The sequence below is a fragment of the Ruditapes philippinarum genome, unplaced genomic scaffold, assembly GCF_026571515.1.
Source record: "Ruditapes philippinarum isolate M1 unplaced genomic scaffold, ASM2657151v2 ctg8553_1_1_1_1, whole genome shotgun sequence".
NCBI classification, from domain to species: Eukaryota; Metazoa; Mollusca; class Bivalvia; order Venerida; family Veneridae; genus Ruditapes; species Ruditapes philippinarum.
The window spans coordinates 7,024-28,186 of record NW_026861013.1 but is presented as its reverse complement, the minus strand read 5'-3'; the positions used below and the strand labels follow the sequence as shown (position 1 = coordinate 28,186).

The 21,163-nt window shown below is 32.5% G+C and overlaps 1 protein-coding gene across 1 annotated transcript; it reads right to left on the bottom strand.

Moving 5' to 3' along the window:
* Nucleotides 1-802: 802 nt before the first annotated feature.
* LOC132714210 (serine/threonine-protein kinase PAK 2-like) lies at nt 803-20,674 on the bottom strand. Its single transcript, XM_060697010.1, has 9 exons — nt 20,587-20,674; nt 17,549-17,760; nt 16,892-16,988; nt 14,575-14,709; nt 13,882-14,008; nt 13,266-13,329; nt 11,136-11,621; nt 5,788-8,036; nt 803-5,742 (listed from the first exon to the last, which is right to left on the bottom strand). Exons 1-8 carry the CDS (start codon nt 20,602-20,604, stop codon nt 7,718-7,720), a joined length of 1,458 nt encoding a protein of 485 aa, XP_060552993.1. The 5' UTR covers nt 20,605-20,674; the 3' UTR covers nt 803-5,742; nt 5,788-7,717.
* Nucleotides 20,675-21,163: the final 489 nt, after the last annotated feature.

Below are 21,163 nucleotides of genomic sequence, written 5' to 3'. Positions count from 1 at the left end.
AACTCTAGCTATTTGTTTTTTTTTTCTCAGAAAAGATTTTTAAGTTTTTGCTATACACATATAAGGAAAATCAATGTCCCCCAGGGCAGGGCCAATTTTGACCCTAGAGCTTATATTTGAACAAACTTTAAAGACACTAATTGGAAGATGTTTCATGCTTAATATCTTAACTCTAGCTATTTGGGTTTTTCAAAGAAGATTTTTTAAGATTTTGCTATACACATAAATAAAATCAATGACCCCCAGGACAGGGCCAATTTTGACCCCAGGGGTCTTATTTGAAAAAAATTGGTAGACACCCATTAGAACATGTTTCATGCAAATATCTTAGCTCAAGCTCTTTGGTCCTTTCAAAGAAGATTTTTTCAAGTTTTTACTATATGCATATTGGGAAAAACAATTACCCCTGGGGCGGGGCCAATTTTGACCCCAGGGCTTTAATTTGAAAAAACTTGATAGACACTCACTACAAGATGTTTTCTGCCAAATATCTAAGCTCTACCTTTTTGGGTTTTTTAAAAGAAGATATTTTAAGTTTTTTCTATTGGTTGCCATGGCAACCAGAGTTCTGCAAGGAATTAAATTCTTTGAATTTTTAAAGGTGACCACCAAAGGAACATTCCTGTGAAGTTAAGATGAAATTGGCTCAGCAGTTTATAAGGAGATGTCATTTAAAGTAAAAGTTTGTACTCAGCAATCTTAAACACATTTCCATGGATGCCAAGATAAATTAAGCAAAGACCTTTCAATATACGCTTTCATAATTCATAATTTCATACAAAATTCAAAACAACAAGAATGATGTATTTCCAACGATTATTTTATTTTTATTATAAAATTAGTAATATGAATATAGAGACGACATTAAACACAGATATCCAAATTACACTACACACAAGTAGATTATATAATTATCCATTTAGCAAGTATGTACAACTTCCACACACCAAGGCCTGTGTACTCTCATATCCACATACATAGTACAACTTTCAGCATGTGACAGAAATAGTTTTATATTGTTAAATATAATTATATATATTCTTACCAAAATCACTAAATCAACTATGACCTGCCTTATCAAAGAACTAGTGAAAGAAACAAGTTGATTATCTTAGATAAAGATGGTACATACACACATAGGTCACATAAGATTTACAAAATGTTATGAGAAACTTATATAATTTTCATCAGAGTGTCCATTGTCCCTGGGAAATCATAAAAACTCGTTTTAACAGATAATTCCTATGTATATGTGTGTATTTTTTATATCAATAACTAAAATCAAATATAAAATTACATACAATATCATGTTCAAGTACATGAAATATTAAATACTATAGTAGGTCAAATCACTGAAAAGGTCAAATTTTTGAAATAACTATCTGTTAACATAAAAATTATTTATCAGTTGGAACTATCTTTACATTATAATAATCATTCTCCAATATCTGCAATAAAACTAAACGAATTTCACTTACTTCATGTATTTCAACAGTATTTCTTACAAATAACTTAAATAACAAATTTTCATTAATCATTACTATAGTTAGCTCCCCTGACTCACTTCCAATAAAAAATAAAATGTTGACTGCAGTTTACCGTCAGTCTCTTCATTAAAAACAGAGACTTATACTCATAAAAATTCAATTTCTTTATAATCATTAAAATAAAATTATTCTAATATAACACTCTTTCAAAATATATCATTTTAGTTCACAGACGTTTTTGTGAGAAGTGTAATTTTTTTACAAAGACAAAGATGGTAGATTTAAACTCATGCTTAGGATTTTCTTAAACATTGTATGATTTAACAAGAGGGCCATGATGGCCCTGAGGTCGCTCATCTGTATATAGCCCCCCCACCCCCAACGTTGCAGGGCCAATTTTAACCCAAGGTCTTTTCTTTGCACAAACTTGGTAGACACCCATAAGAAGATGTTTCATGCTAAACATCTAAGCTCTAGCTCATTGGGCTTTTTAAAAGAAGATTTTTTTTAAAGTTTTTACTATACACATATAGTAAAAAACAATGACACCCCTGGGGCAGGGCCAGTTTTGATCCCAGGTATTTTATTTCAACAAACTTTGTAGACACCAACTAGAAGATGTTTCATGCTTAATATCTAAACTCTAGCTATTTGAGTTTTTTCAAAGAAGATTTTAAGTTTTTGCTATACACATATAAGGAAAATCAAGGACCCCCCGGGCGAAGCCAATTTTGACCCCAGGTCTTTTAATTGAACAAACTTTGTAGACACTCACTAAAAGATGTTTCATGCTTAATATCTTAACTCTAGCTATTTGGGTTTCTTCAAAGAAGATTTTTTTAAGTTTTTCCAATACACATTTAAGGAAAATCAATGACCCCCAGGGCGGTGCCAATTTTGACCACAGGGCTTTTATTTGAACAAACTTGGTAGACACCTATTAGAACATGTTTGATGCTGAATGTCTTTGCCATAGCTCTTTGAGTTCTTTAAAAGAAAATATTTTAAGTTTTTACTATAGCATATAGGGAAAATCAATGACCCCCCCCCCCCCGGGGCAGGGCCAATTTTGACCCAAGGGCTTTTATTTGAACAAACTTGGTAGACACTTATTAGAACATGTTTGATGCTAAATATCTTAGCTCTAACTCTTTGGGTTCTTTAAAAGAAGATTTTTTAAGTTTTTACTATATGCATATAGGGAAAATCAATGACCCCCGGGGCAGGGCCAATTTTGACCCCATGGCTTTTATTTGAACAAACTTTGTAGACACCCATCAGAACATGTTTCATGCTAAATATCTTAGCTCTAGCTCTTTGGGTTTTTTAAAAGAAGACTTTTTAAGTTTTTACTATATGCATATAGGGAAAATCAATAACCCCCTGGGGCGGGGCCAATTTTGAACCCAGGGCTTTTATTTGAACAAACTTGGTAGACACTCACTAGAAGATGTTTCATGCCAAATATCTAAGCTCTAGCTCTTATGGTTTTTCAAAAGAAGATAATAATAGTTTTTTTCTTTCCGTTGCAATGGCAACCAGAGTTCTGCATGGAATTAAATTCTTTGAACAATTTTTAAAGGTGACCACCAAAGAACATTCCTGTGAAGTTTGGATGAAATTGGCTTAGTGGTTTATGAGGAGATGTCATTTAAATAAAGTAAAAGTTTACGGACAGACGCCGGACGACGACAGACGGACGCCAAACGTAAAGCAATCACAAAAGCTCACCCTATCACTTTGTGACAGGTGAGATAAAAAAACAAATCATTTAAAATTTCAACAAATTAATGAGAAACAAGTCGAGGGTCATCATCTTACTTTCTCATTTATCAGTCTAATTTAACACTGAAAACCCTCGTGTCTGCTGTAGTTCAAACATGGCTATACATAATACAAATAACAAATACATCTTCCTGAAGAAATGAAGAAAAATTCAATAAGGAATGTATGTAAAATATAAACATACAATGTAAATGATAGTATACAAAAGATAACAAGTAGGAATGATAATCAACAAATCTGGTTCAGATTATCTAGTAAAACACATAATTTAATGATAGAATTAATTCTTGAAGCTCTCTTGTCATACTGTCAAAACTTTGTTCAATCAAATACAATTGTTCAAAACAAAAACGTTCCAGAATTAAGCGCAATCCCCAAAGAATGCCCAAAACGGCAAAAACATAAAAGTTGTAGGCTCGGTTTGATTCAGCCTGTGCATGGTTACAAAACAAATTTTTAAAGGCCCATTATGCTCCAAAAAATGCATTTATTTTACTTCTCAAAAGCTTTTTATTTTTTGTACCCTTTTATGGAATGCAAAAATATACTCACTGGCCAATTGCCTAAACCATCTTTTTCTTCTCTTTCTTTTTTGCAACTATAGTATTGTTATAGTAATTTAGTATTTTGTATGGAAGTCAAAATACTACTTTGTCTACATTTTGATTCTTTTATGACAAGCCAAATTCAAATTGGGCACTAATTTCTTCAGGTATTAAGCATCTAACATCCCCTAAAACAATTATCTAAACATTATAAAACTAATGTTTGCACTTTAACAGAATTGAAAAAAAAATCTCTGATGCCTTTAAGCTAACAACATGATGATATCATTAAAAGTCAAAGGTCAAATAGAGGCGACCTTAAATGTGATGCAATCAGAATCCTTTTAGCACAAGTTAATGAAGAATTAGTGAGGATATGGTTTTAATGAGTTTGAGATAGGACTCAATTTTATAAATGTTCCCAAGATAACAAAGACTGGCCCCTTTTAACATTAATTGCTAGCATTTTTAACAACAGGAGGATACCTGAAAAAATAAACTCAAACAAGCCTGTCTACCTACACAGTCTGACCAGAATCAAGGCTCATTTTTCACAGTTTTAATATCTGACCTGAACTTACAAAACTTTTATAATTATTCAAAGTTGGAAATAAAGTAAATCCACTACAAAAATTTAGCAGTGGTAATTAAGGTTAATATAAAAATTTAGCTGTGGTTAAGATTAAAACAATAAATCAGTTGTGGTAAACGTTAGCTTAGTAAAGGCATTGTATACACATTAATTAATACAAAAATTAGCTGTAGTTAAGGCTTCTACAAAAATTAGGTTGTGACAAATAACTATGATAATGTAGCTATGGTAAAGATTACTGAAATTCTAGCTAGATTTACAGATTATTTCAAAAACATGACTGTGGTAAAGGCTAATCCAAAATATTAGCTGTGGTAAAGGCTAACCATAAAACATAGCTGTGGTAAAGGCTATTCCAAAATATTAGCTGTGGTAAAGATAACCATAAAACATAGCTATGGTAAAGGCTATTCCAAAATATTAGCTGTGGTAAAGATAACCATAAAACATAGCTATGGTAAAGGCTATTCCAAAATATTAGCTGTGGTAAAGGTAACCATAAAACATAGCTGTGGTTAAGATAACCATAAAACATATCTGTGGACCCCCTGTGGTAAAGGCTATTTCAAAATATTAGCTGTGGTAAAGGTAACCATTAAACATAGCTGTGGTAAAGGCTATTCCAAAATATTAGCTGTGGTAAAGGTAACCATTAAACATAACTGTGGTAAAGGCTATTCCAAAAACTTAACTATGGTAAAGGTGACCATAGAAATAACTGTGGTAAAGGTTAATATAAACATTCAACTGTGGTTAAAAAGTCTCACACAAAATCAACACAATCACATCAATTTTAAACTAGCACTCACAAATGTATGAAAAATATTGTATATAAAAACTTAACAATGTAGAAAAAAACTACATGTGATCAAATATACAAAATCATAAGTTTAATAACCGCATGTGAAAATGTGGCATCAAATTAGAGGTCTACACCTAGTGTGATTGTAATTAACTAATGTGATAACTAAATTAATAAATTAAACTACTGACAAAAAACTACAATCGGTGGGTAATTTCGCTTTTTCAATAAAGTTTATTTTTTGAAAAAATGTCTTGATATAATGATTGTATCATAGCCATTTGATGCTAATTTCATGAAATTTTGTATTTCATCAGTGAAATATAACTGTTATCACTGACTGTGCATTTCTTCCTGTTTTAATGAACTAACATTAACAGAATAATATATGTGCTCTTAAATTATATGTCATATAATATCTCATCATGAAAGATAATATATTTCACTGTAAGATAAGATAATATGACATATCTCACAATATAGTGAGATTGTATACTATATCTCCCCGTGAGAGTATATAATATATCTCACCTTGAGAGTATATATCTCACCATGCGATTATATGATATATCTCACCATGAGAGTATATGATATATCTCACCATGAGAGTATATGATATATCTCACCATGAGAGAGTATAATATATCTCACCATGAGAGTATATGATATATGTCACCATGAGAGTATATGATATATCTCACCATGAGAGTATATAATATATCTCACCATGCGATTATATGATATATCTCACCATGAGAGTATATGATATATCTCACCATGAGAGAATATGATATATCTCACCATGCGATTATATGATATATCTCACTATGAGAGTATATGATATATCTCACCATGCAATTATATGATATATCTCACTATAAGAGTAAATGATATATCTCACTTTGGAGTGAGCACTGCTGGACTGTGAACATATTTTATTATTAACTAAAAAAAACAGTGTATGTATACTTAACAGAAAAATGTACATGATAAATGATAAGCTTATGGTTATATAACACAGTGGAAGCAGGTTATATATCAGTAAATACCATTCCAATGAACTTAACTATCAGCACAACAGTATATAAACACTGTATAGACAAAACAAATATAGAGGAACATTGCTCTAACTTAAAAGGAACATTTCTATGTACATGATAATTTTTATGTACATGATAAATGAACCATCCCTCGGTATTACATAATGTCCCTGTACATGAAAAGGAGATGAAATTTAAAATCATATATTCTACAATAAGTGGTGATAATTATGAAATAAAATGGTGAAATGGCATTACAATTACAATAATCTGAGATGAAATCTACAAGAAATTGTCACCCTAGTGAAGTAACAGGTTAATTCCTTAATTTTATAGCAGTTAACCAGTAACTGCACAATGGCGATGAAATCTTGATCGCATTGAATGTTGCATTGTTCTAACCATAAGCCTGCTGGCATCAATAGATTATACCCATGTTGCAAGTGCAGACCAGATCTGTGACATCAAATCATGGTCTGCACTGTCTGCTATTCAGTCAGTACATAATTTATAATTCTTCCCTGAAAGAGATGAATGGTTTTGTCCGGACTGAAAGCTGGACTTGTAGATGGACAAGTCCATTAATAAAGATATTTAGCATGATAAGGGTTACAAAGCATTGTAATTACAACAAATTGGTGATATAATCTACAAGAAATCTTGATTAATCTGAATATTGCATTGTTCTAAATGCCATGACAAGGTAAACATTATAAATCTACATGAATCAATAAACAGTCAAAACAGAAATTTTGGCAGCAACTATATATTAAAGGAACCATTGATCATAAAAAAAAATTAAGTTATTTTTACATAATTGTGGGAACTTCTTTTTTCTTTGACTTGGAGAGAAAACAAAATATATTTGAAAATATTCATAAGAAACAATGGAGAAATAAATATAACTTAAATAAAAGAAATTTAAAGGATGTTTATTAAAAACTGTTACATGAAAATTAATAATGTAATTTACAAATGTTTTAGTATTCTAACTGAAAATTAATGTAAATAATGTGTAAAGAGACCTGAAATTTGTTTTCCTAAACAAAAAATGCTAAATATCAATAATTTTGTAACATTGGTTGGTCCCTATATTGTTCCTAAAATTGGGGAAAATCCACATGAACGCAAGTTCCACTATCTGTATTACATTTACAACTGATGGATGACAATAGTTTTATCAAAAATGGATGCACTCTTATTCTCAGTAACACTTAACCCATAATTCAAAACTTTCGCTCTATGTCAGCCATGATGGTGGGTTTTAAATGTTACAAATTCTAATCTTCAAGATTGAATATGATTTTGTACGGCACTCCGTAGTCATCATTCAAAATGGCGTCATATCTGTGTTAAGTATACATTATGATAAAGTACCTATTATTACAAAATTCTAAAATCACTGATCATTCTAACATTATATGTTACAAAATTTTAACCTAAAAGAAAAAAATTTCTACATGAACTCAGTGACCGGTAGCCTGCTTTGCTGCCACTATTAACGCCCTCAATGTTGTTAGCTCCATCGCCTTTTTAAGGAATGGATGATCCAAAAGTTCGCCTGCTGTCGCTCTCTTGTCCACATCAACTTCTAACGACCGATTGAGGAAATCTTGAAGTTCTGGGGACAACTTGTTGAAATTCTTGATTTCTGGTTTGCCTTTGGTTGCGATCTTATATATGGCTTTGAGTGGGGTCTCGTTCAGGTATGGGGGCTCGCCTTCAAGCATCTCAATGATCATGATTCCTAAACTCCATATGTCCACCTTCTTCCCGTAATGTTTTCTAGTATATGATAGAAGAGGAAATACAAGAAAGTGAACATTAAATGTAAGTTAATACATGAGCTTACATTTGAGCCGCGTCACAACAAAACCAACATAGTGTGTTTGCGACCAGCATGTATCCAGACCAGCCTGCGCATCTGCACAGTCTGATCAGGATCCATGCTGTTCGCTTACATGTAGAGAAACTGATAGCGAACAGAATGGATCCTGATCAGACAGCGCGGATGCACAGGCTGTTCCATGCTAGTCGCAAACGCATTATGTTGGTTTTGTCGTGACGCGGCTCATTTAATATGATAATGATGTAGATTCATCCTCTTACAGAAAATATAAATGGCATCATTGCCCAATGAGAACTGATGTTACAAAAGTGCAGTATTATAATGCAATAAAAATTCCGTTAGAAAACAAACAAGAGCTGTCACAGGAGACAGCGAAGCTCGACTAAAAAATACTGGACGCAGTAAGGAAGACAAAACTATGAAAGAAATATCAATTATGTATTATTATGTTTTAAATTAGTAAAAAAATAACACTGCTAACATAAATTCCAAGATCAAGGGGAATAATTCTAGAAATAGTCTCGCTAGAGTTATGAACCTTGTCACACAACATGTGTGTAATGATAAGAAATATATATTTGAAGTTTAAAGTAAAGTAAAGTAAAGTAAAGTAAAGTAAAGTAAAGTAAAGTAAATTAAAGTAAATTAAATTAAAGTAAAGTAAAGTAAAGTAAAGTAAAGTAAAGTAAAGTCAAGTCAAGTCAAGTCAAGTAAGTAAGTAAGTAAAGTCTTTATTTACTGAGGCTACACATTTGGTTACCCAATCTTCCATGTGGGCCTCAAAGAAGTTATAATATTTCTTAAAGAAAATCCTAAGTTCAAAGAGAGATTAATCTGTAAATATTGCTTCAAGAGTTATGAACATTGTCACATAAAATGTAATTTATGATAAGGAATAAGTATTTGAAGTTTGAGGTAGATACCTTTAAAACTAAAAAAGTCATAGTAAAAAATAACATTTTTCTAGTAAATAAATCTAAGTTTATGGGGAGATAATTCTTGCAATATTGGTGCTAGAGTTATGAACCTTGTCACATAAGATGTGGATGATGATAAGGTACATATATTTGAAGTATGAAATTGATCCCTTAAGAAATAAAGAAGTAACAGTGTAAAATAGTATTTTTTAAAGAAAATTCTTAGTTCAAAGGGAGATTAATCTGAAAATATTGGTGCTAGAGTTATGAACCTTGTCACATAAGATGTGAATGATGATAAGGTACATATATTTGTAGTATGAAGTTGATCCCTTAAAAAATAAAGAAGTTACAGTAAAAAATAGTATTTTATCAGGAAAATTCTAAGTTCAAGGGGAGATAAACCTGAAAATATTGGTGCTAGAGTTATGAACCTTGTCACATAACATGTGGTTGATGATAAGGAAAATATATTTGAAGATTGAAGTTTACCCTTTAAGAAATAAAGAAGAAACCGTAAAAAATAGTATTTTTTAAGGAAAATTTTAAGTTCAAGGGGAGATAAATCTGAAAATATTGGCACTAGAGTTATGAACCTTGTCATATAAGAAGTGGTTGATGATAAGGAACATATATTTGAAGTTGATACCTTAAGAAATGACAAAGTTATAGGGAAAAATATTTTACTGCGCCAAAACTTTAATCTGAAATCTGGACGCGGACGCCGAAGCCACCGCCGGGGTGAGTAGGACAGCTCTCCATATACTTCGTATAGTCGAGCTAACAAAGAGGAGATTCCTTCTTAGAACATTTGTTTACCTGTTGTCTGAAGTAGATAAATAATAAGTCTTGTTTTATGATACCTGACTGGGATCCTACATATTACCGGACAAAATATGGTGTTTTTTTACATGTAACTTTTATTTAAAACAATAAAATAGAATAGAATTTTCCCCACATAATTTTGGGTTCTTAATACACGTAAACATTACTTTATCAAACATAAAATCAAACATTTGACCATAGAAATGTGTCTTTAAAGTAGGGCATTATAAGAGAAAAAAATTGTGTAGACAACTCAATTTACCGGACATTGTGTTTCAAAATTTTTTGAATTTGTAAATTACATAAATAAATCTTTAAATAATCAGCAAGGAAACTACGACTATTGAAAGGCAATGTTAAAACATTGGAAAAACCCAGTATGTCATTAGAAATAGACATAGGCAGCCATGCCTGTTACGAAGAGGCCAATATATAAGGTGTAATTGAAATTAACACTATTAACACAACGTATTGATTCTTCATGATCCTTAACATATGAAACATTTTGATATTCAAATGATATTCAAATGAAATTCTGTTCTTTGTCATACAGTTGCCTTTTGGTCATCGTGTAGCATGTTACAAAAGCCATAAAATCTTATTTTATTTACATTTCGTGTAGAGTTTCCTCCCATGGGCGTAACCCGTTTTTTAATTTGCATTTCTTTGTAAAAGACAACAACGAGATACTGTTTGGACTAAATTTCAATTTACTTTTTATCATTAAAAGAATTATGTTACGATTGTCTCCTAAGGTAACGTTGAGAAAAATTAAAAGTAAAACCTATCTAAAATAACCCATTAAGGGCCTCCATATTCGGGCCTACGCAGGACAGATAATTCCCCCGCATGACCAGGTCATGAAATAACTAGTAAACAAAAGGGCATGTTAGTAGATAAAGAACTGAATCAAAAATATTTACCTGAGAGTGGTTTTGTTGTTATTTACTTTGAAATAGAAAGTATGTGTACGATTCAGTCTGTATGATTTTTTAATCAAATCAAAAAATAAAGCACTATTCGGCAGGAATAGATTTTGTCCAGTAAACTGATTGTCCGGTAAATACATAGGATCCCAGTATATTTTGGAAGGATATCATTTTGAAATTAATCAGGATAATGATTTGCCTTTGAGATTTTTGACTTTTTGTCCAAAGCTTTTTGTTTGTACAGTATAATTATACCTATTATAAGATAATGATGTTAATTTATGTTTAAAGTATATAAACTAAACTGATCTTCAATACTAACTCTTGCTCACTATGTGCTCAAATGAGCTAAGGATAAACATACCTAGAAACGACTTCAGGAGCCATCCAATATGGTGTTCCCACCATTGTCTGTCGCTTTGATTTCTCGCTACTAAGTTGGGCACAGAATCCAAAATCTGTTAACTTCACTCTTCCATGCATAGACAGCAAAACATTATCACTTTTTATATCTCTATGAATAATGCTACGTGCATGTAAAAAGTCTAATGCTTTAAGACATTCCCTCGACACTGCCGCGATCTGACCTTCCTTCATTATCGTCTCCGTTACTACATCAGTTAACGGACCACCATCCAAAAATTCCATGATTACCCATAATTCCTGATTTTCCTCTACAAAGTAGCAATCAAGAAAGTTAACAATGTTTTCATGCCTATATGTTTTCATTACTTCAATTTCTGTGATGAGCAATTCTTTTTTTGGCTGATTTGTTAAGTCCATAATTTTTATAGCTACCACATCTTCCATGTTTGCTTTTGGATGAGCCATGACCACACTTCCTGATGCACTAAAATGGAAAAAAGCTAGAGTTAGACTTGTTCTCAAAAACTTGACAAACTTTAATGTATTTAGCATTTTCTTAAAACACTGCTGTAAAGTCAGATATATTCGTTTTGCAAAACATTTTTAACTTATTTGAGATGTTATTTGTTCACCAATTTCTTATTTCAGTTCAGCAGTGTAAATAAAACAACATGAGAATCACCAGTGAAAACATTTGTAACGCTTTAAACATTGTCATAAAAAATATAATTAGCTCAGCTGTAGTCAAAAAGTCGCTAAAATCTTTAATTCGGGTGAAAAATAAAGGGACAATCAGTCTCTCATGCAAATTTCCAGATTAACAGTGTTTTATGTATTAACCCTTTCAGTCCTTCAGATAAAAATACTGAAATTTTCAATAAATAGTATTTATTTAATTTTACCCATGAAATAATTATGGTGCTATTAGTCATAATATACTTCATGTTTGTTAAAAATAAATATGAAAATTAAAGTGAAGATTGTTTTTAATAAACAACTATAGATGGTAAAATTAAATAGAAAATAGAAAGGTTATTTTCGTAAAATATGGATAACATTTTCACATAGTATGATAAAATTCAATATTTTTTCACTCACCATTCCAGCATGTGAAAAATATATGTACTTTTATCATATCGTTGTCACTGTTCTGACTCAGGAAAATATATTGAATTTTATCAAATTTTGTAAAAATATCTTCGACATTTCATTCAAACAAAAAAATATGTCCTCTTAAAATATGATAACCAGTCAAGCAAAGTTCTTTTTTAATAAGCAAGGAGGATAATTATTATTTCTCAGGAAATTTTTAAGGAAAAAAATTTGAAGTTTTCTACTCAATCCTTCAATTAAAACAATTGTCAATCATTCATGTATTTTACAACATGTATATTGTATTATTTCCTAGTATAATATTGATATAATTGGTTATTTCTTAATTCATTATCAATGAATATATAATTTTGGGCTGAAATTGGGCTTAATTCCTTAGTAAAAAGATATATATATCTCCCCAATTATAGAACAATTTTCACCTTAAAAATTTTATAAAAATAAAAAAAATGTTTTAGAGTGATTTAAATCAAGTAAAGCAGTAATGATATGTAAAAGGTAATCCTGGTTTTCATTACTTTGAAATTGAATTATTGTTAAAAAATTATTTTAAACCTTGTTGATTTTGATTTTTTGTCACCAAATTGATGAAAACAACATGCTGATTCCCCCCAAACTGATATGCCCCACCATCTTTTCCAAAAATGTGAAAAAAATCACTGTCAATTATAGATTTACAAAGACTTTTCAGGGATCACACCATTAATTCAACAATATGTTACACACGGTCACAAAAAAAAGTTTTAAATTGTTTATATGGGTCTAACCAGGGGCAAGCCAATGTTACCTTGAGCATGAAACTTTACACTCATTGCTTACAACTGGTTGGTTCTAGGAACAGATTCGGGAGTTTGCTTATAAGCTTACAGCTTCCTTCACAATCAACAAATTCTGTATAAGCTATAAACTGACAAGAAGCTGTACTAGGTTTACAAATCTCCAATTCTGAATTCTAGTAATCTTGTTTGCACATTAGTCTTAAAAGTTTCTTAGATTTTCAGCAAATATGACTTACCCAGATCCTACTTTCTTTTTAGTCTCGTATTTCTCTAAAGCATTACCAGAACTTGATAACTTCCCTGAAAATTAAAACAGCTCATATTAATATACATAAATATCCCTTAAAACAACCTGCAGAGTTTCTTAAATGGACAATTGGAACTGTCCATTATCAATTATAGGGATATCAAGATGAAACATTAAAGTTAGTCAGCTAAAAGAAGAGCTTGGTCAGTTTGCTGGTTAGGGTGCAAGGATAAACATGCTGCTTGGATAAACAGGCTGCTTGGATAAACAGGCTGCTTGGATAAACAGGCTGGTCTGATTCTATAGAGGTGGCAAATGCTCATCACTGAAGGTTCCTCCATAATAAGGGTTATGTTTAATAAACCATTCTTACAGACCGATAAGGTATGATGATGCACAGATAAAGACAGGAATACTTAGAAATTTGACGAAGCCGTTCACTGATTGCTACTGAACAATTAAATCATTTTTATACCAAAATTTAGAATGGACTGTTTCAAATTCATAACAGTGCTCTATACAAAGAAAGTAACAATTACTGTATTGTATAAAATAAAGCAAATTTTCCCATGATTAAAAAAATGTCTTATATCAATTATACTTACGCAGTCCTTCATTTATTTCAAAATCGGTCATCTTTGCTTGTTCTTTTGGACGTCTTGTTGCAACAGGTTCTTCTTTCTCTTTCTTATCTACTTTAATCTTAGCAACATCTTCTTGTACCTTTTCAACCTAAGCAGTTAAATGTGTTTTAGATGAAAAATCAACATTCAAAAATTTGTTGTTATGTTACATCATTATTCACTGTCCATAAGATGTTAATGTTACATTGATTCATTCACATTTTAGAAGCAAGTCTCGATACAAGTTTATAATTTAACAAAATTTTAAAAAAGACGTCAAAGCATTTTGCCATAGACGCTAATAAGAAAACTTTTCACGACTCAAACACCCCAAAAGCAGCAACATGCAACTGTAGATGTTTAAGACATTTGTAATTATTTTTTTCTTATAAGAAATAAGTTGTTGACCTACTTTTCATATGTATGCATTTTATTTACCAGATTTATGCTATTGAAGACTGTTTATGCAAAATCGAGTTCAGTCTTCTCAATGGATTAAGAAGTAGGGCAAACACTAATATACTTGCAGTGATGTTTTATTTAAGGCTACACCATTTTATTCTTATCAATGTGTTCTAAAATAATGTAAGGATTGACGGGAGGCGAGGATTAATAAGTAACCAATCTTTCTAATCTATGTTAAAATCCTCTAAACAAGTACTACACAAACCGTACCTCATCTTTTTTCTTGTCGGCATCTTCTTTTTTAAAGACGTCATCTGACTTACTAGCATCATTATCAAATTCTACTTTTGGACCTGAAGCTCTCTCATCAAGGTCATCATCAGAACCATCTTCCGATTTTATAACCTGTAATTTACATCATTACTATAAATAATAACTTGTCCCTAGCACTATGAACCATCTTCAGATTTTATAACCTGTAATTTACATCATTACTACAAATAATAACTTGTCCCTAGCATATGAACCATTTTCAGATTTTATAACCTGTAATTTACATCATTACTACAAATAATAACTTGTCCCTAGCATATGAACCATTTTCAGATTTTATAACCGATAATATAACATCAATATTACAAATAATAACTTGTCCCTAGCACTATGAACCATCTTCAGATTTTATAACCTGTAATTTAACATCATTATTACAAATAATAACTTGTACCTAGCACTATGAACCATCTTCCGATTTTATAACCTGTAATTAACATCATTACTACAAATAATAACTTGTCCCTATCATATGAACCATTTTCAGATTTTATAACCTGTAATATAACATCATTATTACAAATAATAACTTGTCCCTAGCACTATGAACCATCTTCCGATTTTATAACCTGTAATTTAACATCATAACTTTAAATAATAACTTGTCCCTAGCACTATGAACCATCTTCAGATTTTATAACCTGTAATTAACATCATTACTACAAATAATAACTTGTCCCTAGCATATGAACCATCTTCAGATTTTATAACCTGTAATTAACATCATTACTACAAATAATAACTTGTCCCTAACATTATGCATACTGGCTGTAAAAGCTAAAAACCTAAAATTAAAACAATATAGATAATAACTGGTCCCTATGATTACCTATAGATTGACTGATTTTACAAACTGTCCTGATAACAAAATTATAATAATTGCTCCCTTAACTTACTACCTATAATTATATGTACATGTACAATGTAGCTAACATTGTCTATCTTTTTCATATTTAATTTCCAGGAAATAATGTTCATTTCTATATTTACCTATTCCACAACATTATGAGTCACTCAGTGTCTGTTTTTGGCTATTCTTTATTCTTATATTTAATAATTTCAGAGCTGTATTTCATTGTGATCTAAATTCAAGTTTGAAGTGCTTTTGAAATTAATATATAAATATTTCATGACTTTTACACGGAAGTTCTGAATATATTTACACAATAACACATTGTCTAATATTGTATTACAGAAATTTCAGAATGAAATTTACATCATATCTAAAAATTCACCAAACTTAATTCACTGTTTAAATTAATGTCTCTTCATTTTGGTTTGTAAATCATATATATAAAATACATGTACAAATGTCAAAGTTCACCTAATGACCTTACAAAATAATCTCTTTCCTATCCTAAAACTGCAATAATTCTCTAATTGTTCTAATTAATAGTATTTTAACTATATGTATATAAGAGATAGTTTATACACATAAATATAATTACCTATATTTGACCTACATAAGTATAACTGTCAACATTGTATATTGAATATACTTCATTGATATACCAGTATTATAAACAATATACATACAGATGTACATATGTTACGTCATTCACTTGACTATGCTATTACAGTATAGTGTTGTCAAAATGTATATTATCGGACAGGTTAATGACTGCACTTATCATAATAAACAAACTGCTGATTGAACCTGATTGATTTAGTCAGTGTTTGTTCTAGATGACAAAGTACAAACTAGATGTTCCTAATAACCCCACCACTGACATGTGACACAGTAAACAGGCATTCTTACATAAAACAATAGATAATATAACATGTTCAATTTCTTGGCTACATAAATAAGCCCACAATGTACGATAGAATCCTAGATTTTCAAACTATTAAAATCTTACTACTTTACCAAGCTAATTATAAAGTTTCTTGTTCAAACACTGTAAAGGTTATTTGACAACTTCCCAGCATGTACAAGTGGAGCAGACCTCAGACATAATCCTTGCACTATATCAATTTAATAATCAATTAAATAATCAATTAAAGAGTTGACAGTCGAGAAGAACCAACAACTTTTCAAAATAAGCTAGCCGGAAAGCTTCTTCACATCAAAGAATCGATAGGCACTGCCAGGTTTTGAACCCACAGCTGTGAAGGGCAGGTAATTCAGAGCTGGCAAACTTAAGCAAACTCAACAACTGGCAAATAGTGGCCCAATATAAATTTTCTTGAAGTATATTTTAAGACAGATTATATAATTAAGGAGGAGATAATATCATTTTGTCATTTCTTTTACCTTTAGATAGCGTTCATCCGGCTTTTTCTTGATAGATTTACTGTATGTTTTCAAGGAATTGATGACAGCTTCTGGGTTTTCTTTCTGTTCTTCTTTCCTGAAAAGATATACAAGTTTACTGACTTTTCTTTCCTGCAAAAATAGGTGTTTTTTAACTTCAGTTTACTGATTGCGTAAGTCAAACAAATTTCCCCTTTTATCTTACCACTTTTTTTATCCTTAACAACCTACTCATCAAGTTCCACTTACAATGTATAATCTACACTAATGTCAAATCGTGTTTAAAATCATCTTCTTCCTAATTAGACAAACTTTAAATAGAAAATCATGTCTTTACTATTTCGTTCAGATAAATAATTGAATTCTCACCTTTAAAGTATCAAAAAGTACTCCTTTACCTAATTTGAGCCGCGTCACGACAAAACCAACATAGTATGTTTGCGACCAGCATATATCCAGACCAGCCTGCGCATCCGCGCAGTCTTATCAGGATCCATGCCGTTCATTTACCAACCAAATTACAAGAACAGAAACTGATAGCGAACAGCATGGGTCCTGATCAGACTGCGCGGATGTGCAGGCTGGTCTGGATCCATGCTGGCCGCAAACGTTGGTTTTGTCGTGACGCGGCTCATTTTACACAAAAGGACAACTTACGAGATATCTGAACTCCCCAACAGCATCTGCCATGCTGGAGGTAAGCCGTTAAATTCTCCTGTAACTTTGTCGAAGCCCACATGAAAATTGTGCTGTACCATGTATGGTGCTCCTATACTCATGTCCACCCCTCCTGATGAGCCCCCCTTCTTACCGGGCTTCGACTTGTCCTTCGACGTCCCCGAATTGTTCTTAAACAGAGGCATCTTGCTCTAGAAAGTAAAACATACAGAGTGATTGGTTCATTGATTATCTGAGTCAAAGAAAAATAGCCCCCCAAGAAAAAAAGTTCACCTATGAAAAAAAAATCCATCCAAAAATGAATGTCCATCCATGAAAATAAATAGAGTTCATCCATTTTATAAATTGTATCTTTTTTAATGTTACAATTGTATATATTGTATGGGCTGGTGGTCTACATCAATGAATTCTGTTCTGTTCTGTTCACTTCATTTTACAATTCACAATTACCCTTGTGACCTTATTGTTACATATCACCCAAGTCACACAAATCACGCATGTCACACACTTCTCTTCATAGACCTATAACTACCCTTAAAATTTTTTAAATGGACTTGTTCATCTCTCCATATGACTGGAAAACAGTTATTATATTAAAATTTAGGGAATTTCATTTAGCAAAAGTTAGTTGGAAATATTTCTTTGAAATTAGGGGAAAAAAAGAGGATAATTTGAATCGGGAATGGGGCCTCACAACAGCTCCTGGTGATAATGAAAAAAAAACTCCCTGATAACTCAACATAAGCCAAAAACTAAATAAACAAGATATGTTTGTAAAACATGTATGCCCCCTATCAGCAGCCAATTAGTCATGTGATAAGGTTATTATGCATGACTTCTGACCCAGTGATCAAACAATTAATAAGGGTTATCAAGTATCTACTGGTCATGACCTTAACCTTTGACCCCTTGACCCAAAACTCAATAGGGGTCATCTGCTGGTCACGACCAATCATCATACAAAGTTTGAAGTTCCTAGGCCTAAGCGTTTTTAGTTAATTGATCAGAAACCGTTTTTACCTACAAGGTCAATGTGACCTTGACCTTTGACCACTTGACCCCAAAATCAATAGGTCATCTGCTGGTCATGACCAATCACTATACCAAGTTTGAAGTTCCTAGGCCTAAGGGTTCTTTAGTTATTGATTGGAAACCGTTTTAACATACATGGTCAATGTGACCTTGACCTTTGACCCTTAAATCAATAGGGGTGATCTGCTGCTCATGACCAATCACCATACCAAGTTTGAAGTTCCTAAGCCGAAGCGTTCTTTAATTATTGATCAGAAACCGTTTTAACTTACAATGTCAATGTGACCTTGATCTTTGACCCCTTGATCCCAAAATCAATAGGGGTAATCTGCTGGTCATGACAAATCACCATGCCAAGTTTGAAGTTCCTAGGCCTAAGCGTTCTTAAGTTATTGATCAGAAACCATTTTTACTTACAAGGTCAATGTGACCTTGACCTTTGACCCCTTGACCCAAAAATCAATAGGGGTCATCTGCTGGTCACGAACAATCATTATACAAAGTTTGAAGTTCCTAGGCCTAAGGGTTCTTTAGTTATTGATCGGAAACCGTTTTTACCTAAGAGGTCAATGTGACCTTGACCTTTAACCCCTTGACCCCAAAATCAATAGGGGTCATCTACTGATCATGACATATCACCATATCAAGTTTGAAGTCCCTAGGCCTAAGGGTTCTTTTGTTATTGATCGGAAACCGTTTTTACCCAAGAGGTCAATGTGACCTTGACCTTTGACCCCTTAACCCCAAAATCAATAGGGGTCATCTGCTGGTCATAACCAATCACCATACCAACTTTGAAGTTCCTAGGCCTAAAAGTTCTTTAGTTATTGATCGGAAACCGTTTTTGCTTACAAGGTCAATGTGACCTTGACCTTTGACCCCTTGACCCCAAAATCAATACAGGTCATCTACTGATCATGACCAATCACCATACCAAGTTTGAAGTTCCTAGGCCTTAAAGTTCTTTAGTTATTGATCAGAAACCGTTTTTCCTTACAAGGTCAATGTGACCTTGACCTTTGACCCCTTGACCCCAAAATCAATAGGGGTCATCTACTAATCATGACCAATCACCATACCAAGTTTGAAGTTCCTAGGCCTAAAGGTTCTTTAGTTATTGATCGGAAACCGTTTTTGCTTACAAGGTCAATGTGATCTTGACCTTTGACCCCTTGACACCAAAATCAATAGGGGTCATCTACTAATCATGACCAATCACCATACCAAGTTTGAAGTTCCTAGGCCTTAAGGTTCTTTAGTTATTGATCGGAAACCGTTTTTGCTTACAAGGTCAATGTGATCTTGACCTTTGACCCCTTGACCCCAAAATCAATAGGGGTCATCTACTAATCATGACCAATCACCATACCAAGTTTGAAGTTCCTAGGCCTTAAGGTTCTTTAGTTATTGATCGGAAACTGTTTTTGCGTACAAGGTCAATGTGATCTTGACCTTTGACCCCTTGACCCCAAAATCAATAGGGGTCATCTACTAATCATGACCAATCACCATACCAAGTTTGAAGTTCCTAGGCCTTAAGGTTCTTTAGTTATTGATCGGAACCCGTTTTTGCTTACAAGGTCAATGTGACCTTGACCTTTGACCCCTTGACCCCAAAATCAATAGGGGTCATCTACTGATCATGACCAATCACCATACCAAGTTTGAAGTTCCTAGGCCTTAAGGTTCTTTAGTTATTGATCGGAAACCGTTTTTGCTTACAAGGTCAATGCGACCTTGACCTTTGACCCCTTGACCCCAAAATCAATAGGGGTCATCTACTTGTCATGACCAATCACCATACCAAGTTTGAAGTTCCTAGGCTTAAGGGTTCTTTAGTTATCACTCGGAAACCATTTGGTCTACGGACCGACGGACCGACAAGTGCAAAGCAATATACCCCCTTTTCTTCGAAATGGGGGCATAATTAATATTACTTATCAGACGTAAAACATATTTCAAAATAAGACAACAAAAAAACTAACCTTGATTACAAGATGCATTGTTAATATTTCAATTTAAACCTTCTCTTTTTCAGTTCTTGGATTCAACTAATGCTGAGGAAACAAATAAAGTATGTAACGTTTATAAATAACTTCCATCTCATATTCATCAGAAAGTACTTAGAACCAATTAAAACAATATTGTCTATTTTAACCCTCGACCTGTATACAGCGACACTGTCAAACACCAAATACAGCCTGGTACAAGAAGTGAAAAACCTCCGTCAGGATCTTAAGTTTGTTTGATAAAATGGATAAAATTTCTAAAAATAAACAGAACTGACGATATTGTAGCAGACGACAATTTTCTAGGTAACACAAGAAACATGACCTTTATCCGTCTTCTCAAATACATTCTCTTTATTTTGAAGCGATTGGGACAGTGTGGGACAGTGTTGTGGGATGGGGGGGGAGGGGGGGTTATGGCTTGGACTGACTCAGTGTTATGGTGTTTGTGACAATAATAAGAAATATTAAAAACTTGATATGAATGCAGTACTTAACTGCTGAGTGGTATAATTTTTAAAACTATGAGGCTGATAATGTAGACCCATGGAAG